This window comes from Oryctolagus cuniculus, chromosome 6, assembly GCF_964237555.1.
Source record: "Oryctolagus cuniculus chromosome 6, mOryCun1.1, whole genome shotgun sequence".
In the NCBI taxonomy this organism is placed as follows: domain Eukaryota; kingdom Metazoa; phylum Chordata; class Mammalia; order Lagomorpha; family Leporidae; genus Oryctolagus; species Oryctolagus cuniculus.
Genome location: NC_091437.1, coordinates 92669414 through 92691009, shown reverse-complemented (window position 1 = coordinate 92691009; position 21596 = coordinate 92669414). Strand labels below are relative to the sequence as shown.

Below are 21596 nucleotides of genomic sequence, written 5' to 3'. Positions count from 1 at the left end.
TTTTGTCCCACTGCCTAATTCAATAACATCTTTAACATTAAATTAGGGGTGGGCATTTTACATAGTAAAGACACTACTTGGGACACCCACATCCCATATCAGTTCTGCCTGGGTTAGAATCCTGGGCCCAGTACTCATTCCTACTTCCTATTCATGCACACTCTAGGAGGCAACAGGTGATGAGGGTTCAAGTAATTGGGTCTCTGACATCCAAGGGGTAGACCTGGATTGAGTTCCAGGCTCCTGGCTTCATTTTGGTCCAGGCTTAGCTGTTGTGGGCATCTGCAGAGTGAAGCAGAGGACATAAAATCTTTGTCTTTCAAATAATTTTTTTAAAAAATTAAAGAATCAAAGACACTAACAAACTTTCTCTTGTTAATAACCTCCAACCAAAAACCAGAAGAAATACCACTCCAGCTGAACAAGTTGGATTGCCTACTCATTGTATTAAGGGATGCACTGAGAACGCACACCACGGGAAACCTCAGTAAGGTGTTAGAAAAGACTCACATGATTGGGGCTTATGCTGGGTGACCTGGGATAATACTTAAGAAATCAGAACTTTGTTCAGGATTGAATGCTACCAGGAAGCAAGGGTAATTCTGTCATTGGAGACCTTAACAAACCTTACCTACAGTGTGATGCTTAAGCTGTAACTGGTAAAGCTGCAGTTGTCAAACACATCAGCTGGGAAAATACATGTCTGGTATTTCATAGCCTGGACAACGCTCATGTTTTGTCTGTTTGGTGACCCATTATAGAGTAGCCTTCACTTGATGCTGATATTGTTTCTGCACCAATGTTTATCTTCAACTGAACACCAACTTATTGTCAATGCCAAGCCAGTTCCTAGCAACACCAAGGCCAACTTCTAACTATCCTGCAGTTTTCTTTCTCACCCCTAAAAGTATGTAACATGAAACATGACTAAACAAGGAAACTGTTCATGAATTAGTGAATAAGACTGCGTTGATGGTTACAGCCTATGTACGATGGAATATTTATAATATAAACATTGTTGCAAGAAAAATCAGTGGAAACCTAAATAGGATTATTTATCTTTCTGAAACTCTATAATGTAAAATCACAACATTTTTCAGGACATTATTACCAGGTATTTTCCCCCAACAGATGTATACACAGATTATAGATTATAACTGAAAGACCTGGATTTTTTTTTTTTTTTTTTTTTTTTTTGACAGGCAGAGTGGACAGTGAGAGAGAGAGAGAGACAGAGAGAAAGGTCTTCCTTTTCCATTGGTTCACCCTCCAATGGCCACTGCAGCCGGCGCGCTGCGCTGATCCGAAGGCAGGAGCCAGGTGCTTCTCCTGGTCTCCCATGGGGTGCAGGGCCCAAGCACCTGGGCCATCCTCCACTGCACTCCCTGGCCACAGCAGAGGGCTGGCCTGGAAGAGGGGCAACCGGGACAGAATCCGACGCCCCGACCGGGACTAGAACCCGGTGTGCCAGCGCCGCTAGGCGGAGGATTAGCCTAGTGAGCCGCGGCGCCAGCCAAGACCTGGATTTAAAACCCATCTTCATCACTAATTGCCTATGTCATTGACCTCTAATGTCTGTTAACCTCTTTCTATGCCTGATTCCTCATCTATAAAGTGGAAATACTGTCTACTCCAGAGTTAAAATGTATATAAAATGTATAAAATAGAACCTGATACCTAGAAACCAACAAATCAGGTATGTTACTAATTACTGTGTTTTCATAATCTTTTCTATATATATTCACCTTTAAGAAGAAAATCTTCAAACTTAAAGTATGCTAAGATTTAAATCACCAATACTCAACTCTTTTTTTTTAAAGATTTATTTTATTTATTTGAATGGCAGAGTTACAGAGGGAGAGAGGGGGGAGAAAGAGAAAAGAGAAAGAAAGAGAAAAGAGAGAAAGAGATATTGATCTTCCATCCACTGATTTACTCCCCAAATAGCCACAACAGCCAGGGCTGAGCCAGACTGAAGCCAGGAGCCAAGAGCTTTCTCAGGGTCTCCCACATGGGTACAGGAGCACAAGCACTCGGGCCATCTTCCACTGGTTTTTCCAGGCCCCAAAAATTGACTCTTGATTATAACAATGAAATACCAACATCTCCTGGGGCCCTTTACATTTACCATATATTTAGAAATATGAGCAGACCACAACATACCCATTCTACAAATCCAGATAATAGAAAGAACCTAAAAATACTGAGTGATTCTGTCTCAAATTTTATAAATCACAAAGAAAGGCGGAAATGTTGCTCCTATCCTTTTATCTCTCAAAGAATGGAATGTAAATTTCCTCTCCACTACAGAAGCATGAGAAGGAAAAGGACTCCCCTCTCAAAGCAGGAGAATCTATGCTAGATTCTTGAAGGATAAAGAGTAAAAGATGACCTTTGCCCTCAAACCTAGCTAGAATGGGTTTTAGGGTTTGAATGTGAGAAAAAACCAAACAAATCTGACTGTCTGGAACTCAGAATAGAACCTGGGAAGAATATAGAGATTTAACAGTGATTAAAATAGTCATTAAGGGGGGCAGACCTTTGGTGTAGCAGTTAAAGAGTTGCTTGAAACAGCTGCATCCCATATCTGGGTTCAAAGTCCCAGCTCCTCTTCCAATTCCAATTTCCTGCTAACACACACCATGGCAGCAGTCGATGGCTCAAGGAGTTGAGTTCTTGCCACCAACATGGAAGACACAGATTGAGTCCCAGGCACCTGGCTTTGACCTGGCTCAGCCCCAGCTATTGTAGGTATTTGGAGATTTAACCAACAAGTGGAAGTATGTGTGTTCACACAACTTTCAAATAAAAATAAATTTTTAAAAAATTATTAAAATTGTGAGAGAAGTTGTCTGCAAAAAAGTACCCTAGAATAGAATGGAAAAAAAAAGAAAAACCTCAGATAGATAATATACAGGGAGGAACCTATGATCTTTCAAGCTTTAGAAGACAGGGAAGGAGGAATGAGATAACCAGCACAAAGTTTCTGATATCCATCCATATGAGCAACCAGTTTCCATGGGTATATCCAAATGTCGACAAATATCCCAAGTGCTGCTAAGAAGTAAACACTGTGTTGCTGAGCGAAGAAAGATGTTAGAAGACAGGATAAAAAGAGTGCATAAAGAAATAAAATTTAAGTCTTTTAGCAGCTATTATTAATGCCCATGAGGGATGCTGGGAAGATATAAAAATTTTTTAAATGTCTGTAACTCAGAACATCCATGACAGACACAAAGATTTATCAGTGATTAAAATAATCAGTAAGGGGTGGGCAACTGGCATAGCAGTTAAAACCCTGCTTGCATCCCCTATGGGAAAACCTCAGTCCAAGTCCTAGATCCACTCCAACTGCAGCTTCCTGCTAGTGCACACCCTGAGAGGCAGCAGGTGATAGTATGGAAAATAGCCGGGTCTCTGCCACTCATGTGGGAGACAGCACCAAACTCCCTGCCACTGTGGACATCCAGTGATTGAATCAGGGAAGTGTTCCTTCTCCCAATCTCCCCCTCAACTAAACTTTAAGAAAAAAATGTAGTTAATGGAGACTCAGAGCAACAGTACACAAGAATACATTAGATGGCTTTCAGGTTACGTAAAATTGCCAATACACTGATTCAAACACCTTTGTCTACCACTCAGGAAGGTGTTAAAAGAATAATCTGAAATTTGTTCAAATACATAAGTAGTTAAGTAATACTTGTCTGAAAACTTCATTTGGGGAAAAAAAATCCTTCACTGAAAGTACCCTGTTTCAGTTTCTTTTGTCTAAATACAGCCACTCCTCCTGTAAGATTATTGGTGCTGCAAAAAATCCAAAACTTCACCCATGTGGAGTATTTCCACAAATATCTGAAGAGAAAGCAAAATAATTTTCTAAAGAAATAGAAAGATTCAGAGAAAAGAAGGCATTTTGCAGGCTTCTGTGGGATTCCTTTTCACTTGTCAAGACAAACCAGTCTTTCCTATAGAATAGAACCTCTCAAAGGGTAACTGGCATGAATAAACTCATACTGGTTGCTTGTAGGTCCTTGCACCTTTCAAGGTGTAAAGAAACAAAGTGGTGGCTCACTTCGGAAGCCTTCCCTAAAACCCTAGTTAAGCTTCTTACTTCTATAATCTCGAGAGCCAGCCTCTCTCAAACGACGAAGATTCCTAACATCAACTCAAAACTGGTTTTAAATTCCAAATAATAATCCTAAAATGAAGGCAGTTAAAAAGAAAGTTCAAGCTCCAGGGACCAGGCAGGCGCAGGTGGGAAACAGGATAACAGCACTGACCTCACAGGCCTATGAAGATTAAACAATTCCACCTGCAAAGCAAATCACTGCGAACAGTGCTTTGGCGTACAAGCACTCCTAGGTTAAACATTCCCCAGCACCGTGGAGGAGGAAAGACGCTCCGGGAGGCTTAGCAGAGCAGCCGGGGCCCCGCCATCGGGGAGGGAAGGCTCAGGGGAGCCGAGGCACCGCTTCCCTCCGGGAGTTCGGGACTTCCGACCCTTTGGGAAGCGTCAAGGCGTTGTCAGGCAACCGGCTCCCAACAGCACCCGAGGAGGCAGGGGCGACCGCAGAGGCGAGCAACTCCAGACTCACCAACGCACCGCCCCCGGGCTGGGGAACTGCGAGGCCCCCAGCCACAAGGAACTGCCATCCCTGCACCCCAGCCACCGCCCCGGACCGGCTGCCGCGAGACCCCGCTGGCAGGGAACCCTCACCTCCAACCCATGTAACCTCCTTACCGCCGCCAGCTCGACTACCTACCTGCCTCCCCCGTCCCGCTCCGCAGGCCCGAGACGAGCCCCTCGCCCGGCAAAAACCCCCTCACCGCCCGGCCCCTGTAACTCGGGCACCGCTGCCGGCCGGGTCGCCGCCAGCCCCTCGCCCCAGGTCCGCGAATCCAGCCCGGACACCCTCACCTCCACCTCACCCTAGGCCTCACCCTGCCGTGCCTGCTCCCCACCTGCGGTCAGCTGACTCAGACCAGCAGGCTCGCGTCTTGGGAGACGCACAGCGTCCTACTAAGGTTCTTAGCGGTTCCCAGAGGTGGCCGCGGCCTCCTGGCGCGCGAACACTGTCACAGTCAAGCCGGCCGGGACTCCGCCTCTCAAGCTGGGCCCTCTGCCCGCCTCTCGCCAACGGCCAGGCGCAGCCCCGCCTCCGGAGCGGCCGCTTAAGAGGACCGCGCGACCGAGGGCGCCCCCTGCCTTCCCGGAGGACGCACAGCCACCCACCTGCGCCCAGGGTTTTGTTAAACCTTGGGAGTCGCTTCCCAGGTTGAATTAATTCCTGCTTTCCAACCCACCACTCCGCGGTCGATCCGAGGACAGCCTGAGTCTGAGGTCCGGGAAGGTAGAGGCAGTAAGAAGAATACCAATGGCACACTCTCCTAAGCCAGGAGTCTGGTCAGCGCAAGTCCCGGGCTTTCAATACCATTTTCAACGTGTAATTCAATTCACACCAATACTAAGTAATCAAATGCTCCCACTGAAAAAGATTTTTTGACTTCGCAAGAAACTAAGAATGCTAATGTCTCCTAGGGGCCCTAATTTATCCTTACTTTGCAAGTCGACTTTAAAGGCAAATTTTAAGCTGAAAATGTCAAAACCGCAGACTGTGGTGTGGATTCCATAACCCTAATTTTCTATTTGTTCTATCGATCTGCCACGCACCCTACTAGGAGTGGAGGATTCAAGGCAGTGCGAGGTATCCTGAACTCTGAAAAAAAGAAACCTCCATGTAAACCGATACTCGTACATAATTACAACACAATGCGAGTTAAGAAGTACCTGTCTTACAGACTTGGAGACACCGTGGAAGAAATGGTCCTGGAGAGTGAAGACAGACCTCAGAACTGTGCTTTCAGATTAATATGAGCTCGCAGGCAGAAAAGCCAGGGAAGCGCGTGTTAATCAAGCAACGCTGACCACATCCGAGTACTGTTGTGCTAAGTCCAAGTGTGGGGAATGGCACTACTGGAAAGAAAGGTTTCAAGGGGGAACTGAAGAGAGATGGAACTGGAGAGGTGCGTAGGGACTAGGTTATGAAGAGCTGCGATGTTTTCTTTTTTTCCAGCAAAAAGATCTTTATCCCTAACACCCAGGTGTTAGAAATAAAACAAAGAGCACAGAACTGGTCCCTGCGTCTTTAAACGCAGAATCTAGTGCGGACGGAGAAGAGAGGGAAAAACACGTAAACCAAACACAGGAAACAAACATAGTATCAACGGGAGGCAACAAAAAGGTTGCTGAGATTAACTCCGTCCAGGCTATTAAGCGCTGCAGACTTAACTCATGAGAACTGAGTATTGGACATTTGCATCACTAACAGCTCATAATAAATGTAGGGACATGAAACGTCTACGTCACAGGATAAAACCGTAACAATTCACTCGCTTTTGCCGCCTCCCGCGAGCGCTAGAAAACGCCCACCTGAAATCCACGAGCCCGCAGTTCTACGCATGTGTACTGGGTCACTTGGAAGCAAAACAGGATGCCATATTTATCTTCCTCGCAGCCAAAATCCAGTACTTACATTTAAATTTCTCCAGACATCCTTTTTATTTTTTTCCTAGTCTTTCAAGAAACTTTCCATCTAAGACAGCTACACCCACACGAAAACACTTTCCTCTGCCCAACTTGCAGCTCCGCCCACATTTAATATGGCGGAAAATGCGCCTGCGCAGTACTAACTAAGAGGCCACGGCAGTTTCTGGCATAACGTTAACGTGCCCTTCTTCCGTTGTGAAAGGCTATACCATTCCCATGGCAAATGATTGTGTTTGCCCTATTTCATAGATACAGTTTTCCAAGACGATATGTTCTCATTTAACCCACATTAATATTCCCCTTGCCACAGCTGTTACACTAACTACCGATTTATCGTCGCTTCTCCTAACAGCCCCCTCCATCCCCGAATGGTCCGTACCAACTTCACCTCCGGTTCTAGGTGTCATGGCTGCCTCGAGAGTCTAGGAAGAGTTTGCACCTGTGGTGGGAAGGGTCCAAAACCCACACCCAGGGAGCTAGAAAAGTAAAGTTGCGTCTCGGCCGTAGAAGCGAAAGCTTCTCTGATTCCTCGGCGATGGCGGCGTCCGGGAGCGGTATGGCCCAGAAAACCTGGGAATTGGCCAACAACATGCAGGAAGCCCAGAGCATCGATGAAATCTACAAATACGACAAAAAACAGCAGCAAGAAATCCTGGCGGCGAAGCCCTGGACTAAGGAGTGAGGAGGTCCCTGGAGACTCGCAGGGGAGGGACGGGGTGGTTAGAGTTTGAGAGACCCGAGGGTGGGGGAGTGGGAATTGGAGTGGGTGGACGGCTTGGCTTTTCATGGTCCAGGAGAGATTATGCACCTGAAACAGAATTTGATCTACCTTCATCCCCGCACGTGTAGTGTATGCTCCTCCGCTGCGGCCTGCTTTGCCCGTTCTGTCTGTTAACTCTTTTGCCTCTGGAGGATGTAAGGGATGAACAGCAAGCAGAGATTTAGGTTATCACTTTTCAACATCCTGATTATTATATCTGCCAGTATCTGCTTTGAACCCTGTGTGGACTACACCTTGTTGGGGCCTTCAGCTGGTCCCTGACGGGAACCGCAGCTCTTTTCAGAAATTGAGTCAGCAGCTCACCTGTCTTGCAGATAGCTGTGAGCCATCTTTTTAGAGATCTGTAGTAGTTCTTTGATTGCTGGTAATTATTTCAGAGGCACAGTCAGCCTCTAACCAATTTCTAAAATATTACTCCACCAGTGTCACCTAAGTCTGAGATTAAAAAATAGACCTTAAGGCTCTTACCCCTTAGCAAAATTCATGCATCCCTGGGAGTGATGACAAGTCAAGGATTATTAATCCATAACATTTATCCTTTACCAAAAGAAGACTTTTGTTGGGGAAAGAGTAAAAAGAGAGTAAAAGAAAACTGTTTAATAGATACAAAGGAGAGCTGTGGCAAGCCCAGGACATACTTCCTGCCACACCGTCTTTTACAAGCCTAGCTTTAACTGTCAGTTAGGTGCAGCAGTGTTTACTGATAACTCAACATGGGCCAAACACTGAGTTAGGGATCTGCATTTGTCATTTTAATCATCATGACAACCCAGTACTGTACTTTCATTCGTTTTTTCAAGTAAGGAAACAAGCAAATACCTCATGATCACATTGAGGCAATGTAATAGGAGCACAATAACAGTTATCTTTTTTCTTTTCCCGTTAGAACACAATTTTAATTTGTATCTTAACTTCCAACACCAAGCCTCTGTGTTTTTCAGCTTGTGAAATCTGGCAAAGGTTGGGAATTAAGTTTCTGTGCTTTTCTCTGGGCAAACATTTAGCTCAGAAACACCAACTAACCACTCTGTACAGCGTACAGGCTGGTTAGGTTGCCTGGTTGTCGACTTCTATAGCAGCTGTACATTTTAGGTTGACCTCCTCTGTTAGATATTTGGAAGCCATCACTTTGTTACACTGTCTCACAGTAGTTCTAATTATATCCCTCCTAGCTGTCTTGGGCTGCATCAGTCAGACCAAAATATAGTTTTACTTAAAAGTTGACTCACAGCCACCACTGACAAATTCAAGAACAGTGATCATGGGACAGCTAAGGATATTAGAGACACTTTTTAATTTTGAGGCTGATATTACAGAGGAAAGCCACATCTTTCAAAATATTGTTGTTTCAGAGTACTGAGAATACTGTAACAGAAATTAATAATGCTAAAAACAGATAGCATTATTAAGGTTTTACTTTGGATCAGACACTAAAGCTAGGCACTTTATTATTTCATTCATTTTATTTCATCCTAATGACTCTGAACTAGTCCCGCTTACCCTAAGCAATGTAATGTGAGACACGCAGACATTAAGAGGTTGTCCTAATGTCACAGCTAAGGAATGGCAGTGCAAGAGTCAAACATAGGCAGATAGATGTCAGAGCCCACATTCTTTTAACCATTAGACCAAAAGGTTAGGCCTAAGAATAGTTAAACACAGCCATCCATCCAGTATTAGAATCAGATATTTGATCATTGCAAATCAACAGAGGAAAAGTCTCTTGAACTCATTGCTACTTCCACATTTGAATAGCATGTTAAAAGAGAGAGAGGACTGTTTCAGACCCTTCCTTTCCCCAGGGGGGAATATTTTGCAGGAGTATGACATGTTTGTTATTTCCATACCCATGCAGGTCATCTGTCCTTTACTACTACTTCCCACATTCTACACAGCCCTTATATCAATTTAAATTCTCTCAGTAACTTATTTTAAAAAAAAAAGTCTTTGGATATTTTATTTCAAATAAGAAATATAATTACATTGTGATTTTATTTTGTAGTCATCATTACTTTAAGTACTGCAAAATCTCAGCATTGGCTCTACTGAAAATGGTGATGCATGCCAGATCAGGAGGCAACTTGGAGGTGATGGGCTTGATGCTAGGAAAGGTGGACGGTGAAACCATGATCATTATGGACAGTTTTGCTTTGCCTGTAGAGGGCACTGAAACCCGAGTAAATGCTCAAGCTGCAGCATATGAGTACATGGCTGCATACATAGAAAACGCCAAACAGGTAAAAATCTTGTTTATTAAACTGTGGTAACAAAAAAAAATCTTGTTTATTAAACTGTGTTAGAGTCTCAAGGTAACTTTTGAGATTCTGAAGTTAAGGCTATCCTCTCAAGGTTAAATTTTCTATTTTAAATTGGATATGTGTGTAAAATATATGGGATCATAAGCCTTGTAAGACCATGGGCTTTTTAATTTCCCAAGGTTCACACTCATTATCAGATTTGTGCTTAAAATGAGAAGTTTGGGAACAAGCTAAGTGTTTCTGAGTATAAAACCAGTTAAATAAATTATGGTACAGTCATTAGAGGACTGCCAGGCAGCTGTTAAAAAATAAAAGATAGCTACCTATATATATTTACTTATCTGGAGCATGATCCAGAATAGTTTATTGAATGAAAAAGCAAAGTGTAAAACACTGTGCGTTGTACTAGTGTGTGTGTGTGTGTGTGTGTGTGTCCACCTACATGTATTTTAAGAACATCTGTTAGGTAGGTAAGTAACTGGTTGTCACTATAGCTTCTGGGCTGAGAAACTGGATAGCTGCAGGGGAAAAAATGGGAAGAAGATGGAATACTTTTCCATGGTTTCTACATGCATTTTTAAAACCTTTTATTAAACTTTATTAAATAGTGTATGCTATTAACTCCTGTGCATGCTGTTAGTTTACCATAATGCTATGGAAACAGACTAATGACAACAGGAACCTCAAACTCTACCACCCTCTTCATTTGCAGGTCGGCCGCCTTGAAAATGCAATTGGCTGGTATCATAGCCACCCAGGCTATGGCTGCTGGCTTTCTGGGATCGATGTTAGTACTCAGATGCTCAATCAGCAGTTTCAGGAACCATTTGTAGCAGTGGTAGTAAGTATCTTCACAACCAGTTTTAATCATAAGTTCTCCATGAAAATTTACTAAAGCAAGTATACTGAGAACTAAAAACAGTGTGATAAAGAGCAAAGATCTGTTTTCACTCTGCCTCAATTTAAATCTAAATTCCGCCTCTTTTAAGCCAGAACATTGAGCAACTTACTAACCTCTCTGCATCTTACTCCTGGCTTCCCTTTATAAAATGAAGGTAATCCTAGCACTGTCTCTCAGGGCATTCAGTCTGTGTTGACTAAAGTGAGTAAGTAGGAATTGCTAAAGTGGCTGTTGGGACATTAAAGTATTTTAGATGCTATCCAGGTTTCAATGAGGAAGGTAGAGAGTATTCATCTATTAAAGGGAAAAAAAGAAAACATTTTAAAAAGATGAGCCAATCCTCAAAGAATATTCTTAAAAATATAATAACAAAGTCTAATCTCTAAATTTAAGCTGTGAGACAAATTTGCATGTAACCATTCTATTGAACATGGTGGCATTTTGGCTTGGCAATTTTTTGTAAGTATTACTTGGTTATCATTGTGTGTGTGTGTGGCGTTATATGGGGGTACTTCAAAAAGAGTTTATAAGGTCCGGTGCTGTGGCATAGCGGGTATCCCATATGGGATATGCCATATGTGGCACATATGTGGCAGTGCTGGCATCCTATATGAGCACTGGTTTGGGTCCTGGCTGCTGCATTTCTGATCCATCTCTCTGCTAGGGCCTGGGAAAGCAGTATAGGATGGCCCAAATCCTTGGGCCCTTGCAACCACGTGGGAGACCTGGAAGAAGCTTCTGGCTTCAGATTGGCCCAGCTTTGGCCGTAACAGCCATTTGGGGAGTGAACCAGTGAATAGAAGACCTCTTCCTTTCTCTCTATCTCTCTCTGCCTCTCTTTTACTCTGCCTTTCAAATAAATAAATCGATCTTTAAAAAAAAAAAAGTTCATAAAAACTGGAATTAAAAGATGTTTATTTTAGTGAAAACAATTTTGAAATCTATTCATAGTTTTCTTATAATATGTACCTTCCTGTGAATTTTTTGAAGGCCCTGCGTATGTATTTCTGGGTTTATAATATTTAAATGAATGGAAGCATATAATGGTTTTATGTCCTCAGATATTAAATATACCTTTCCTTTAGATTGATCCAACAAGAACGATATCTGCAGGAAAAGTGAATCTTGGCGCCTTTAGAACATACCCAAAGGTAATTTTTAAAATTACAAGATTTTAGAATTTTTAAAATTCCAGATATTTGACTTTTTTTAAAAGATACTCATGTTCTGATTAGTATTTCTTTTTGTCCTAAAACATGTTCATAATATTTACAAAATAGTAAAACTACCATAAACTACCTTTAGCAAAAGATAATGCATTTATCTCCTGGATTGTTAATTTTACCAGAAAAACAGTCTTTGTTTACTAGTAAGTTTTGTTTGCCCATAGCATTTTAACAGGTACTAGAGAAACAACAAGCTAAATAGATCCATTTACTTCCCTGCAAGCAGCCTGCAATCTGAAATTAGCACAAGTGTATATCACCTAAGGACAAGAAAAATTAATCTTTGAGCCAATTCCTTAATCTAGTCACCAAATGGGGTTGGAGGAGATAGAGGCAATATACTATTAGAATGTTTAGGTTGAATATTTGGCTCACCAAAATTAATGCTCCTACAAATAGAAAGCTGCATAGGAAAATATGTTTTTCTTATTTTGTTGTCTTTATAATCTTTTGGTGTTGTTTAGGGCTATAAACCTCCTGATGAAGGACCTTCTGAATACCAGACTATCCCACTTAACAAAATAGAAGACTTCGGTGTACACTGCAAACAGTAAGCAATTCAAAGCATATATCTGATAACAGCAATCATCAGAAAAACCCTTAGAGATCGGATCAAAGTCTCTTATTTTACAGATGAGAAAAAAGCTCAGACAAAATGCATTTCATAAAATTTTTGACCTGATAGTAAAAATATATGAATTTAGAATATTCAATATTTTTTTATTACTGATTCTTTTGATCTTGCCTAGAATTTGTCTTTGAAACAGCCATAAACATTTTCTCAATGTATAAGATACTTAGCCCATAAAATGAGCGATTCAGAGATGTTGTATTCAGGGCCAGCCTGACACTAACATGTCTGCAGCCTTTAGAATACTCAATTTCTACCTAACAAAAATTGTTTTGTTTTGTTTTAAGATTTATTTTATTTATTTGAAAGAGTTACAGAGAGGGAGAGACAGAGATCTTCCATGCACCGGTTCACTCCCCAGATGGCCACAGCAAGTCAAGGCTGTGCCAGAGCAAAGCCAGGAGCCTGGAGTCTCACCCAGATCTCCCACATGGGTAGCAGGGGTCCAAGTATTTGGTCCATCTTCTGCTGCTTTTCCCAGACCAATAGCAGGGAGCTGGATTGGGAGTGGCAGCCATTTGGGGAGTGAACCTGCAGATGGATGATCTCTCTCTATATCTCTACCTCTTCCTCTGTAACTCAAATAAACAAATCTAGTAAAACAAAACAAAGCTTTACTTAATTTTGATTATCTTCAATTTCTTACAACTTTCATTTCTTCACTGCTAAACTTTAATCAACTTTTTTTTTATCATGCCCATATGACTTTATCTTCTGCACTGAACCTTTCTCTTCCCAGCTTACCTGCTGCAGTGGCTTCCTTTGTGGTTATTCCTGCCTCCAAAGTTTTGGTACTGCCACAGCCAGCTTTCTAAAACAGCCCTTTGGCTGTGTTATTGCTCTGCCCAAACACCCTCCTTGAATACAGGTACCTAGAGGGTAAAATTTAAATTGCTTAGTCATTTATCTGATGTCCTCCACCAACTGGACCCCAGCACAGCTTTCTAGGTTTCCCTCACATAATTCTTCTGCTTTTTCTAAATTGTCTAGCCAGACTGACTTATTATCCCATATGTGTCCTACCTTTTCATGTGTTGAGGCATTCTGCTTAATACCCTCCTTGCTGGCAACATATGCACCCCACAGAATCATCTAGTGATTACCCTAAATCTTGCCTTTTCCCTGTGCTTTTCAGGCAGTTCTAGCTTCAAATGACCACTATCTATCCTGTACTCTAAGAGTACTCATTATCTCTTACACTTAATTGATTCATTTCAATTAAATATGCACTGTAGCATCACTTACACCAGTAAGTATTCAGTGTATATAACTATATTTTAACTTATTATGAATTCATATCACATCCCTCATATAAATGGTAAGTCCCTCAAGGTAAAATAGTCTAGTGCTTCTTTGTATCCACTGATATACAAAACCTCTGAGATATTTAAATATTGTTATCTTAAAAAGAATCAGTTTTTCAGACATGTAGCCAAATTGTCCTTGCTCTGCACCCTTATTTATAAATAAGGCACTTTTAGAAGTGCAAACTTCTTTTAGGCACCTTAAAGACATACTTTAGAGTTTACTTTTTTGAAAAAATAAAGAGGACTCTCTGTAAGGGTATCTGGAGGGAAGTTGCAACAAAACAGTAGCTACAGTTGCCACAGTTGTATCTTCTGCTTCACCATGTTTCCTTTGGTCAGAAATGCACTAAGTCCTCTCCAAGTTCAAAGCATTCAGCAAACAATGACAATGAAGAGCCACCAAAGACGTACACTTGATTTTCATAACAAATGTGGTAATGCTGTATTAGCTGGTAGAGCCACATTCTGTAATGTTATATAGAGATATACAGCAACACAGATTGGAATAGAATGGAACCTGTCTCCTGTTGGCAGTCACTCTACAGGAATGGAGAGATCAGTAATTATCCCAGTTGGTGTGATACTGAATAGTCTCAAAACCAACTCATAACTGAAGCCAAATAAAAGCACTGTACCTATTACAATACTGCATTGTTGAAGAAATAAAATATATTTGAAATCTTCAAAAATAAAAAATAGGCAGTAAGTCCTAACTAGAGAATTAGAAAAGGGAATCCACATGTCATTTTCAGTATTTTTTGAACATTAACAAAAATTACAGCTGACCCTAGATAGTTAATTTAATATGTGTTATTAGCTGGAATTCATGAACTCAATAAAATGAATAAACATGTTATTTCAAAGTTCTGATTGGTTGTTAATAACTTATTGGAAGTTTTGGGCTTTACAGAAGGAAAACAATATAACTTAGACAAGACTTGAAAGCACAGCCCCTGAAGAATAAGGAAATCATAGTTACTTGTACTAAAAACTGAAACATGACTATTTAAATATAAAATATAGTTTGCTTAAGTTTGGCCATAACTTTTATATGATACAGCTGAACTTCTTTTCAATTACTAAATTTGTCCTTTTGTTTAATAGATATTATGCCTTAGAAGTCTCATATTTCAAATCCTCTTTGGATCGCAAATTGCTTGAGCTTCTGTGGAATAAATACTGGGTGAATACGCTGAGTTCCTCTAGTTTGCTTACTGTAAGTATTATACTTGCAAGAAATGCATGTAAATTTTACCTGAACTACATTAATTGTTTAATATCTGAAACCCAGTTTCACAAGAAAGGTAGTACCTGACTTGGCCAAAATACCAAGACTCTGTACCACCAAGGCTGAATCCGGATACAAGACCAATTCAAGGTCTGTGTCATATGCCAGAGATACCAAGTCTAATTGGCAAATAGAGTGGCCAGACCAGGATGAGACCTGCCACTGCCTTAAAAAGACCTCTAGGGGAAAAAAAACACAAATTTTCCAGGTGTCTCAGACACGACTAAGGTCACAAGTGGCAGCATATCAAAAGAAATTAGTTTAAACAAGAAAGGGAATCTTATAAGTTACAAGATCTAGAGGTACAGCTTAACTCAGGCACAGCTAAGTTTGCATTTAAGCAATATTGTAAAGTCTTAGTTTTTCTCTCTCAACATTGATTTCATCTCAGTCAGCTACAATTTCAGTCTTTTTTTTTTTTTTTGAAGATTTATTTATTTATTCGAAAGTTAGAATTACACAGAGAGAGAGAGAGAGAGAGGTCTTCCATCCAGTGGTTCACTCCCCAGATGGCCACAATGGCCGGAGCTGCTCTGATCTGAAGCCAGGAGCCAGGGGCTTCTTCCGAGTCTCCCATTTGGGTGAACAGGCCCATGGACTTGGGCCATCTTCTGCTTTCCCAGGCCATAGCAGAGAGCTGGATCAGAAGAGCAGCAGCCGGGACTAGAACCAGCGCCCATATGGGATGCCGGTGCTTCAGGCCAGGGCGTTAACGCACTGCACCACAGCGCCGTCCCCAATTTCAGTCTTAACATAAAAGCATGTTTATAAAATAAACATAAAAAGGCAGCTTTAACTTCAGACCTTAGTTTCAGCTTTGAAAGAAAATCAACACACACAAATACACACACTGAAGCATGTACATATCCCAGCATATTTCTAGGCAAACCTTATGGTATCTCACTGGGTGGCCATTCTTAGACCTGCTGTTGGCCCAAGGGAATGAGTTTATTGAGTGACTGGGTCAGAACAAATGCTTTGCTGCTGGGCTGGGGGGAAGCAGCTCCTTCAGGAGTACAGGGACTAATAAGGGGGGAGCAGAGGTCTCAGAGGATAATCAGATGGTCATTATCTTAAAGCAACAGATTCTGCACAGCCAAAGAAAAAGGATATTCACTGAATATGTTCTGGTAAATGATTAAATGTAAGATATTTATTTAACATTCAATTATTATATTAATTATTAAATGTAAGGATATTTACTTAACAACATTCTCCATATTTAGAACTTAGGAACAGCTTTTTTAAAAGTAGGCCACTCCATATACTGCAGTATACATAGTGATTAGTACCATGGGATTTGAAATAAATCAGATTTGAAAAGAATGCTGCCACTTTACTGGCTCTGAGTGATGTTTGGAAACTTATTTAATGTGAGTGAGCCTTTTCTGTATATAAAATAATAACATCATTAAGTATACTGAGAAAATTAAATGAAATACTTGATATAAAGCAATTAGCAAAGTGCCTGGCATATAATAAGCCTCAATAAATGACTATTATTATTTTTGTTTGGTGCATTGCATTCTTGAAAGAAAACCTCAATTGAGCCTGTTTTTTATAATTTTAAACACAATTCTGACAAGTTTTCTGTTCTTATTTCTTAATCCTCGGTGGTCAGAAGTATCAGATTAGAAGGAAGGAAAGCAAACATAATAGCAAACATTTATTAAGTGCCTCCTGTGTGCCAGACACTGCTAAATGCTTTATATGTGTTGTTTCCGTAGAGGCAAGTATACTAATAGCAACCAGAAGTGAGAGCTGATGCAAGGGGAGAAAACACTGTGTAAGACCAGAGCAGTCTGAACCTTTGTATAAAGGCAAGCAGATCTACCTACTCAGCCACACGGCTGTCCCTGTATTCCAGCACTGCATATATGAGGACATTAATAATCAAGAAAAGGTTAAATTACATTTTCTCCCTTTCTGTGATTTTATATACTCATATAGGACACTGCTGCATTTTAAGAAAACATGTAAATTATGTTCACTTTCTCTTTCTCCAACTAAAGCAGTTAATTATAGCATAAAACCTAAAAGCTACCAGAGAAAAATTTTTTTAAGAAATTAGTTTCCTGTATTAATTTTCTGGGCATTTGAAATGTGATTGGGTATATTTTACTGTCAGTTTACTAGTATAACCATTTCTGCTAGCTTACATTTTTATGGGCTCTGTAGCTAATCTTCTGAATGTGGAAAAGTCTGTAAACCTTAGGCTTTTCTCCAAGTCTGTGGGATAAATGTTGATTTCCTAAACCATTTAGATTCATTTAGGCAAAGTAAATATAATTGCATCATTTTAAAATCACCCTAACTTTGAACAATCATTAGGAGATCTGGTAGCATTTTAAAGGGCCTTCTGTGGTAACTTTGATGATAGCTATAACATTTTGTGTTTGATAGTTAAACTGTATTTCTTGTAAGCTGTCTTTCAAACTGAGCAACTAAAATAGCATGCTGATTTTCGCCAAATGGCTTATTTATCCTCATTCTCTTCTACAAAAGATTAAGAAAAGAAATGTAATATATGCTTTACAACTTTGTAGGTTTTCTTTATATTTTAGACTAAAACTAAAAATGGATATCTTATAACAATCTCTTTAAAGATATTACAGTAATGTAGACATATAACTTTTTTCTTTTTAAAAAGTATGTCATATTATAAAAATACAATATATAATATTCTAGTTTCCCAGATATAGAATGCATATGAGTGAGGTGAAGGGCTTATAGCTATGTCTATTTTCTTTATATTGTTCTACATTTTCCAAATTTTCTGTAATTTATTAAATTATTTTCTGTAATAATTTATTAAGCAAAACCAAAGGTTATTTTTAAAAATATTATCCTAAGTACAAATTATAAAAGAATAGTAACAAAACTAGCTAACAATTATTAAGCATTTAGTGGGTGCCATGGACCAGCCTAAGAGCTTTCACACATTATTTCATTAATTTTTCACAATAGCCTTAACATAGAAATTGCTCCCTTTTCCCATTTTCTGAAGAGGACCTGCAGGCATGTCCCAAGCCTCCCAACTAATCTGCAGCAGGTTAGGAGCTGGACTTGATATGTGTAGGCCAAGGCCTCTTGTAATAATAATCACCATTAGACCTAGAGTCGAAGAGAAAAATTCCAAATTTAATCTTGAAATTAAAAAGAGAACACATCTACATTGAACCACTTGACAAGTTGAAAAAGTTGCAAGATTTTGCACGTGTAATTTGACTTCTTACTTCAATAATCATCCACTCAGATCTTATAGGAGGATTCTTTGTAAATGAAATGTTCTTTATAGAAGAAAATTAATTTACATTAAAATATATATGTGTGTATGTATATTTTTTTTATGTTTTTAATGGTAGACTTGTGTACTAATACAATATCATCTTCTCCACAGAATGCAGACTATACCACTGGTCAGGTCTTTGATTTGTCTGAAAAGTTAGAGCAGTCAGAAGCCCAGCTGGGACGAGGAAGTTTCATGTTGGGTTTAGAAACACATGACCGAAAATCAGAGGACAAACTTGCCAAAGCCACAAGAGACAGGTAAGAATAAGAATAAGAATAAGAAAAAGATTCTTTTTACTTTCAATTCTCAAATAATAGTAGGAACCAAATTCCTTACAGTTCAAATTAGTCAGAATAATATCTGAACATTAAACTTCTTGGGACCTTTAAAAGTTGTCAAATGCAGATTTTAACTCTGAAAATTTAGGAGTCATTAGGTCAGAACATTAAAGGCTTAAATCAAAGATGTAGGCAGTGACATGGAATACTCCCAGTCATCTCTTCTAGTTCAGCTACAAAGTCAAAGAAAGAAACTAATCTTCCTTTAGGTCTTCAAATTAAAAAAAAATAAATAAAAGCAAGCCTTTGCCAAAAGAATCTCTTGGTTTATTGTCATATAAGCATCTGTAGAATTAAATTAAGAGATGTTGAAACTTAACAAATTTCAGGGTTTTTTTCATAAAGTCTTAAATCCCAAGATATCATAGGAGTGAATGTATCTCTCTTAAATTATGCTTCTGAAATTGTCCTTTATACTGTAATTTGGTACTCTAGATTTTAGTAAGGAATTTGTAGAAAACAAACTTAGGATGTTTTCTGCTGGCTTATGAAGTAACTGTGTGGCCCTCAGATACATAGACTGTACAGAGGTGAGAAGACTATCTAAATAACAGTTACTCTCACACTGAATTTGAGTTTAAATGTGATAAGGATAGAAAGGAAGGGAGAACATCTATATAAACTCATGTCTATTTTAAGACAAACTATATTGGTCCAAAGGAAAAAGCAAGGAGAAGGTAAAGAGTATCCTGGTTGTGGAAGTCATCTTGAATTAAATTCTGTCTCACCTTCTTCATGGGTTTTTAGAAAGTAGAGCTAGTGACCTGGATAAAGATTATACTTTTCTTTGGCATTTGGCCTTATTTTTAGTATTTGCTTTAGTGTAGTGTGTGTTTTTGCTCAGTTGTCTTTATGTCTGTAATTTGCAGTTTTATCTGCATTTACATTTCAACCTCTAATCAAGCAAACATTTCATTATGAGAATGTCTTCAATTATAATAAGAGAAAAGTAGAAAAGATAAAAGTAATGATGCAAAAGTAGAGAATTTTCCTTTTGGAGATGGCTTTATAAGAATTGCTTCCCTTCTGAATATTGGTGGAGTTTTATCATTGTTTCTGCCTTTTTACTTTTTTAAATTTTGTATTTATTTTGAAGTCAGAGAAACACAGATATATGGATAAAGACAGGGAGACAGATCTCCCATCCATTGGTTCACAGCAAGTGCCCACAACAGCCAAGGCTGGACCAGGCAGAAGGCAGGAGCCAAAAGAATTCAATCCAGGTCTCCCATGTAGGTGCCAGGGACTCAACTACTTGAGCCATCACTTGCTGCCCCCCAGAGTATGCATTAACAGGAAGCTGAAAAGGAGAACAGAACTGCAACTCAAACCCAGATGTGGGATGCAGGTGTCCCAAATGGCTGCTTAACTACTCCAGCAAATGTCCATCTCTGATTTTCACATTTTATCCTCTAAAATCTAAGTACTTTACTCACTTACCTAACTTTGACTTACAATTGTTTGAGTGATATTTATGATTACTAAAAATAAAATGATTATCTAAAATTATTTTTTAGTATTCTAAATGATAAATGACAAGGAGTAATAGAATTTAATATTGGAATCAAACTATAATTATGGAGTATGTGTATCTTATGAAGTATATCTATCTAATTTTACATTGTCATTCTACTGTAAAGGTTCTAATAGGCAGTGAAATAGTCAAAACATGCAGAAGGCTAAAAATCAAAAAGGTAAACTTCAAATTGATATGGCTCGGAGAACATGAATAAAACTGAAAATCATTAAAGGGGGGTATAAAGATGGACACTGGGGGAACTTGCATGTTTAAAGCTTTCAGTTTGTGATGTTATGTCATGTATTTTTTCTTTCCAGCTGTAAAACTACCATAGAAGCCATCCATGGATTGATGTCTCAGGTTATTAAGGATAAACTGTTTAATCAAATTAACATCTCTTAAACGGTCACTGAATAGTACTTTTGCCTGAAAGTTAGTATAAGAAAATACTAAAGTAACACTTTAAAACCAGTTACCAAAAATCTGATTAGAAGTAAAAGGTACTGTGAAGTATCCTGTAATAAAACACTTTAAAATTAAATTGTCCTTTCCTGTTTTGTGTGTGGGATTATACTGTTTTTCCAGTATCCTTTATTGTTCTTGCAAATGAGAGAAAAAATATCTACTGGAACATTTCTGCTTTATTAAGAGTCTTGCCTATCTAACTTAGTCATAGAATTTCAGCATTTCACTTGCCACACTGATTATCGGAACCACTGTTTAATGTTGCCTGTACCTTTTTTTGACAGTCAGTTAGTAAGATACATAACATTTTTATGTTCCTGCTGACACATTAGCAAAGTCACACCAAAAACTATTTTTCTGAAAATCAAATAACTTAATAAAAACAAAGCCTAGCACAGGGTATCTGGTCCTTCAAATATTCACTAAGTATCTCCTTAACCAAGCCATTTTACTCTCCAGAGATAGGTTAAACAAGCTAAACATACTCATTGACTTCACAGAACTTACCATGGATGCCATAGCTAAGTTAACAGGAACTTAACTGTACCTCTGAGGAGGGGTAAATAAAGTGTGCTAGGGAACTCTAGAGGGGACCACTTATCCCACAGAGGAGTTAGCAAGGTAGGCCCTCCTGAAGGCGGTCACCTGACCATTAACGTAAAATTTGAAAGCTAAATTACTGTTATAGGCAGAGAGTACAGAAATACGTGGAAGGTCAGAGGTAGAAAGCAAGAACCTAGAGCCTTCAAAGAAATGAGACTCAGTAAAATGAGATGATTGAGTAGGACTTGGGGAATGACAAGACTTAAAACACAGGATGAAAGTAGATCCTGAAGCAGCCTTTTAGAGTTTATCTTAAAACAATGGAGATGTTGAAATAATTTTAAACATGTACTAGATTGCTTTCTCTAAGAGCAGATTGTTAAGAAACTTGGTGGTAAAGGTTCAATGACAGTAGATGAGATATCCTGGCAGGGGTGGGGAACATTTTTTCTGCCAAGGGCCATTTTGATATTTATAACATTATTTGCAAGCCATACAAG

At 39.4% G+C, this 21596-nt stretch overlaps 2 protein-coding genes and 1 pseudogene across 40 annotated transcripts in view; 2 read left to right on the top strand and 1 right to left on the bottom strand.

Annotated features, from left to right (window-relative positions):
• CSPP1 (centrosome and spindle pole associated protein 1) overlaps positions 1-6672 on the bottom strand; it is a 144216-nt gene extending 137544 nt beyond the window's left edge. For 20 of the 38 annotated variants that reach the window (XR_011389120.1, XR_011389122.1, XR_011389123.1 and 17 more), the window contains exon 1: positions 4942-5143. The gene's annotated coding sequence lies outside the window, so the exon portion shown is untranslated. Of the gene's footprint in view, positions 1-2539; positions 2868-4941; positions 5144-6430 lie in introns of those variants that run through there. The other 18 variants (XM_008255605.4, XM_070075120.1, XM_070075130.1 and 15 more) reach the window with 4 other exon arrangements.
• Positions 6673-6717: 45 nt separating this feature from the next.
• COPS5 (COP9 signalosome subunit 5) lies at positions 6718-20629 on the top strand. Of its 2 annotated transcripts, none has more exons than XM_002710454.5 (8): positions 6718-7225; positions 9331-9565; positions 10299-10427; positions 11573-11638; positions 12178-12263; positions 14756-14867; positions 18340-18488; positions 20406-20629. In XM_002710454.5, exons 1-8 carry the CDS (start codon positions 7083-7085, stop codon positions 20488-20490), a joined length of 1005 nt encoding a protein of 334 aa, XP_002710500.1. In that variant the 5' UTR covers positions 6718-7082; the 3' UTR covers positions 20491-20629. The 2 variants fall into 2 exon arrangements, with proteins under 2 accessions (XP_002710500.1, XP_008253842.1); XM_008255620.4 differs by having other exon boundaries at positions 6718-7233.
• Positions 13838-14355, top strand: LOC138849920 (cytochrome c oxidase subunit 7B, mitochondrial pseudogene; annotated as a pseudogene).
• Positions 20630-21596: the final 967 nt, after the last annotated feature.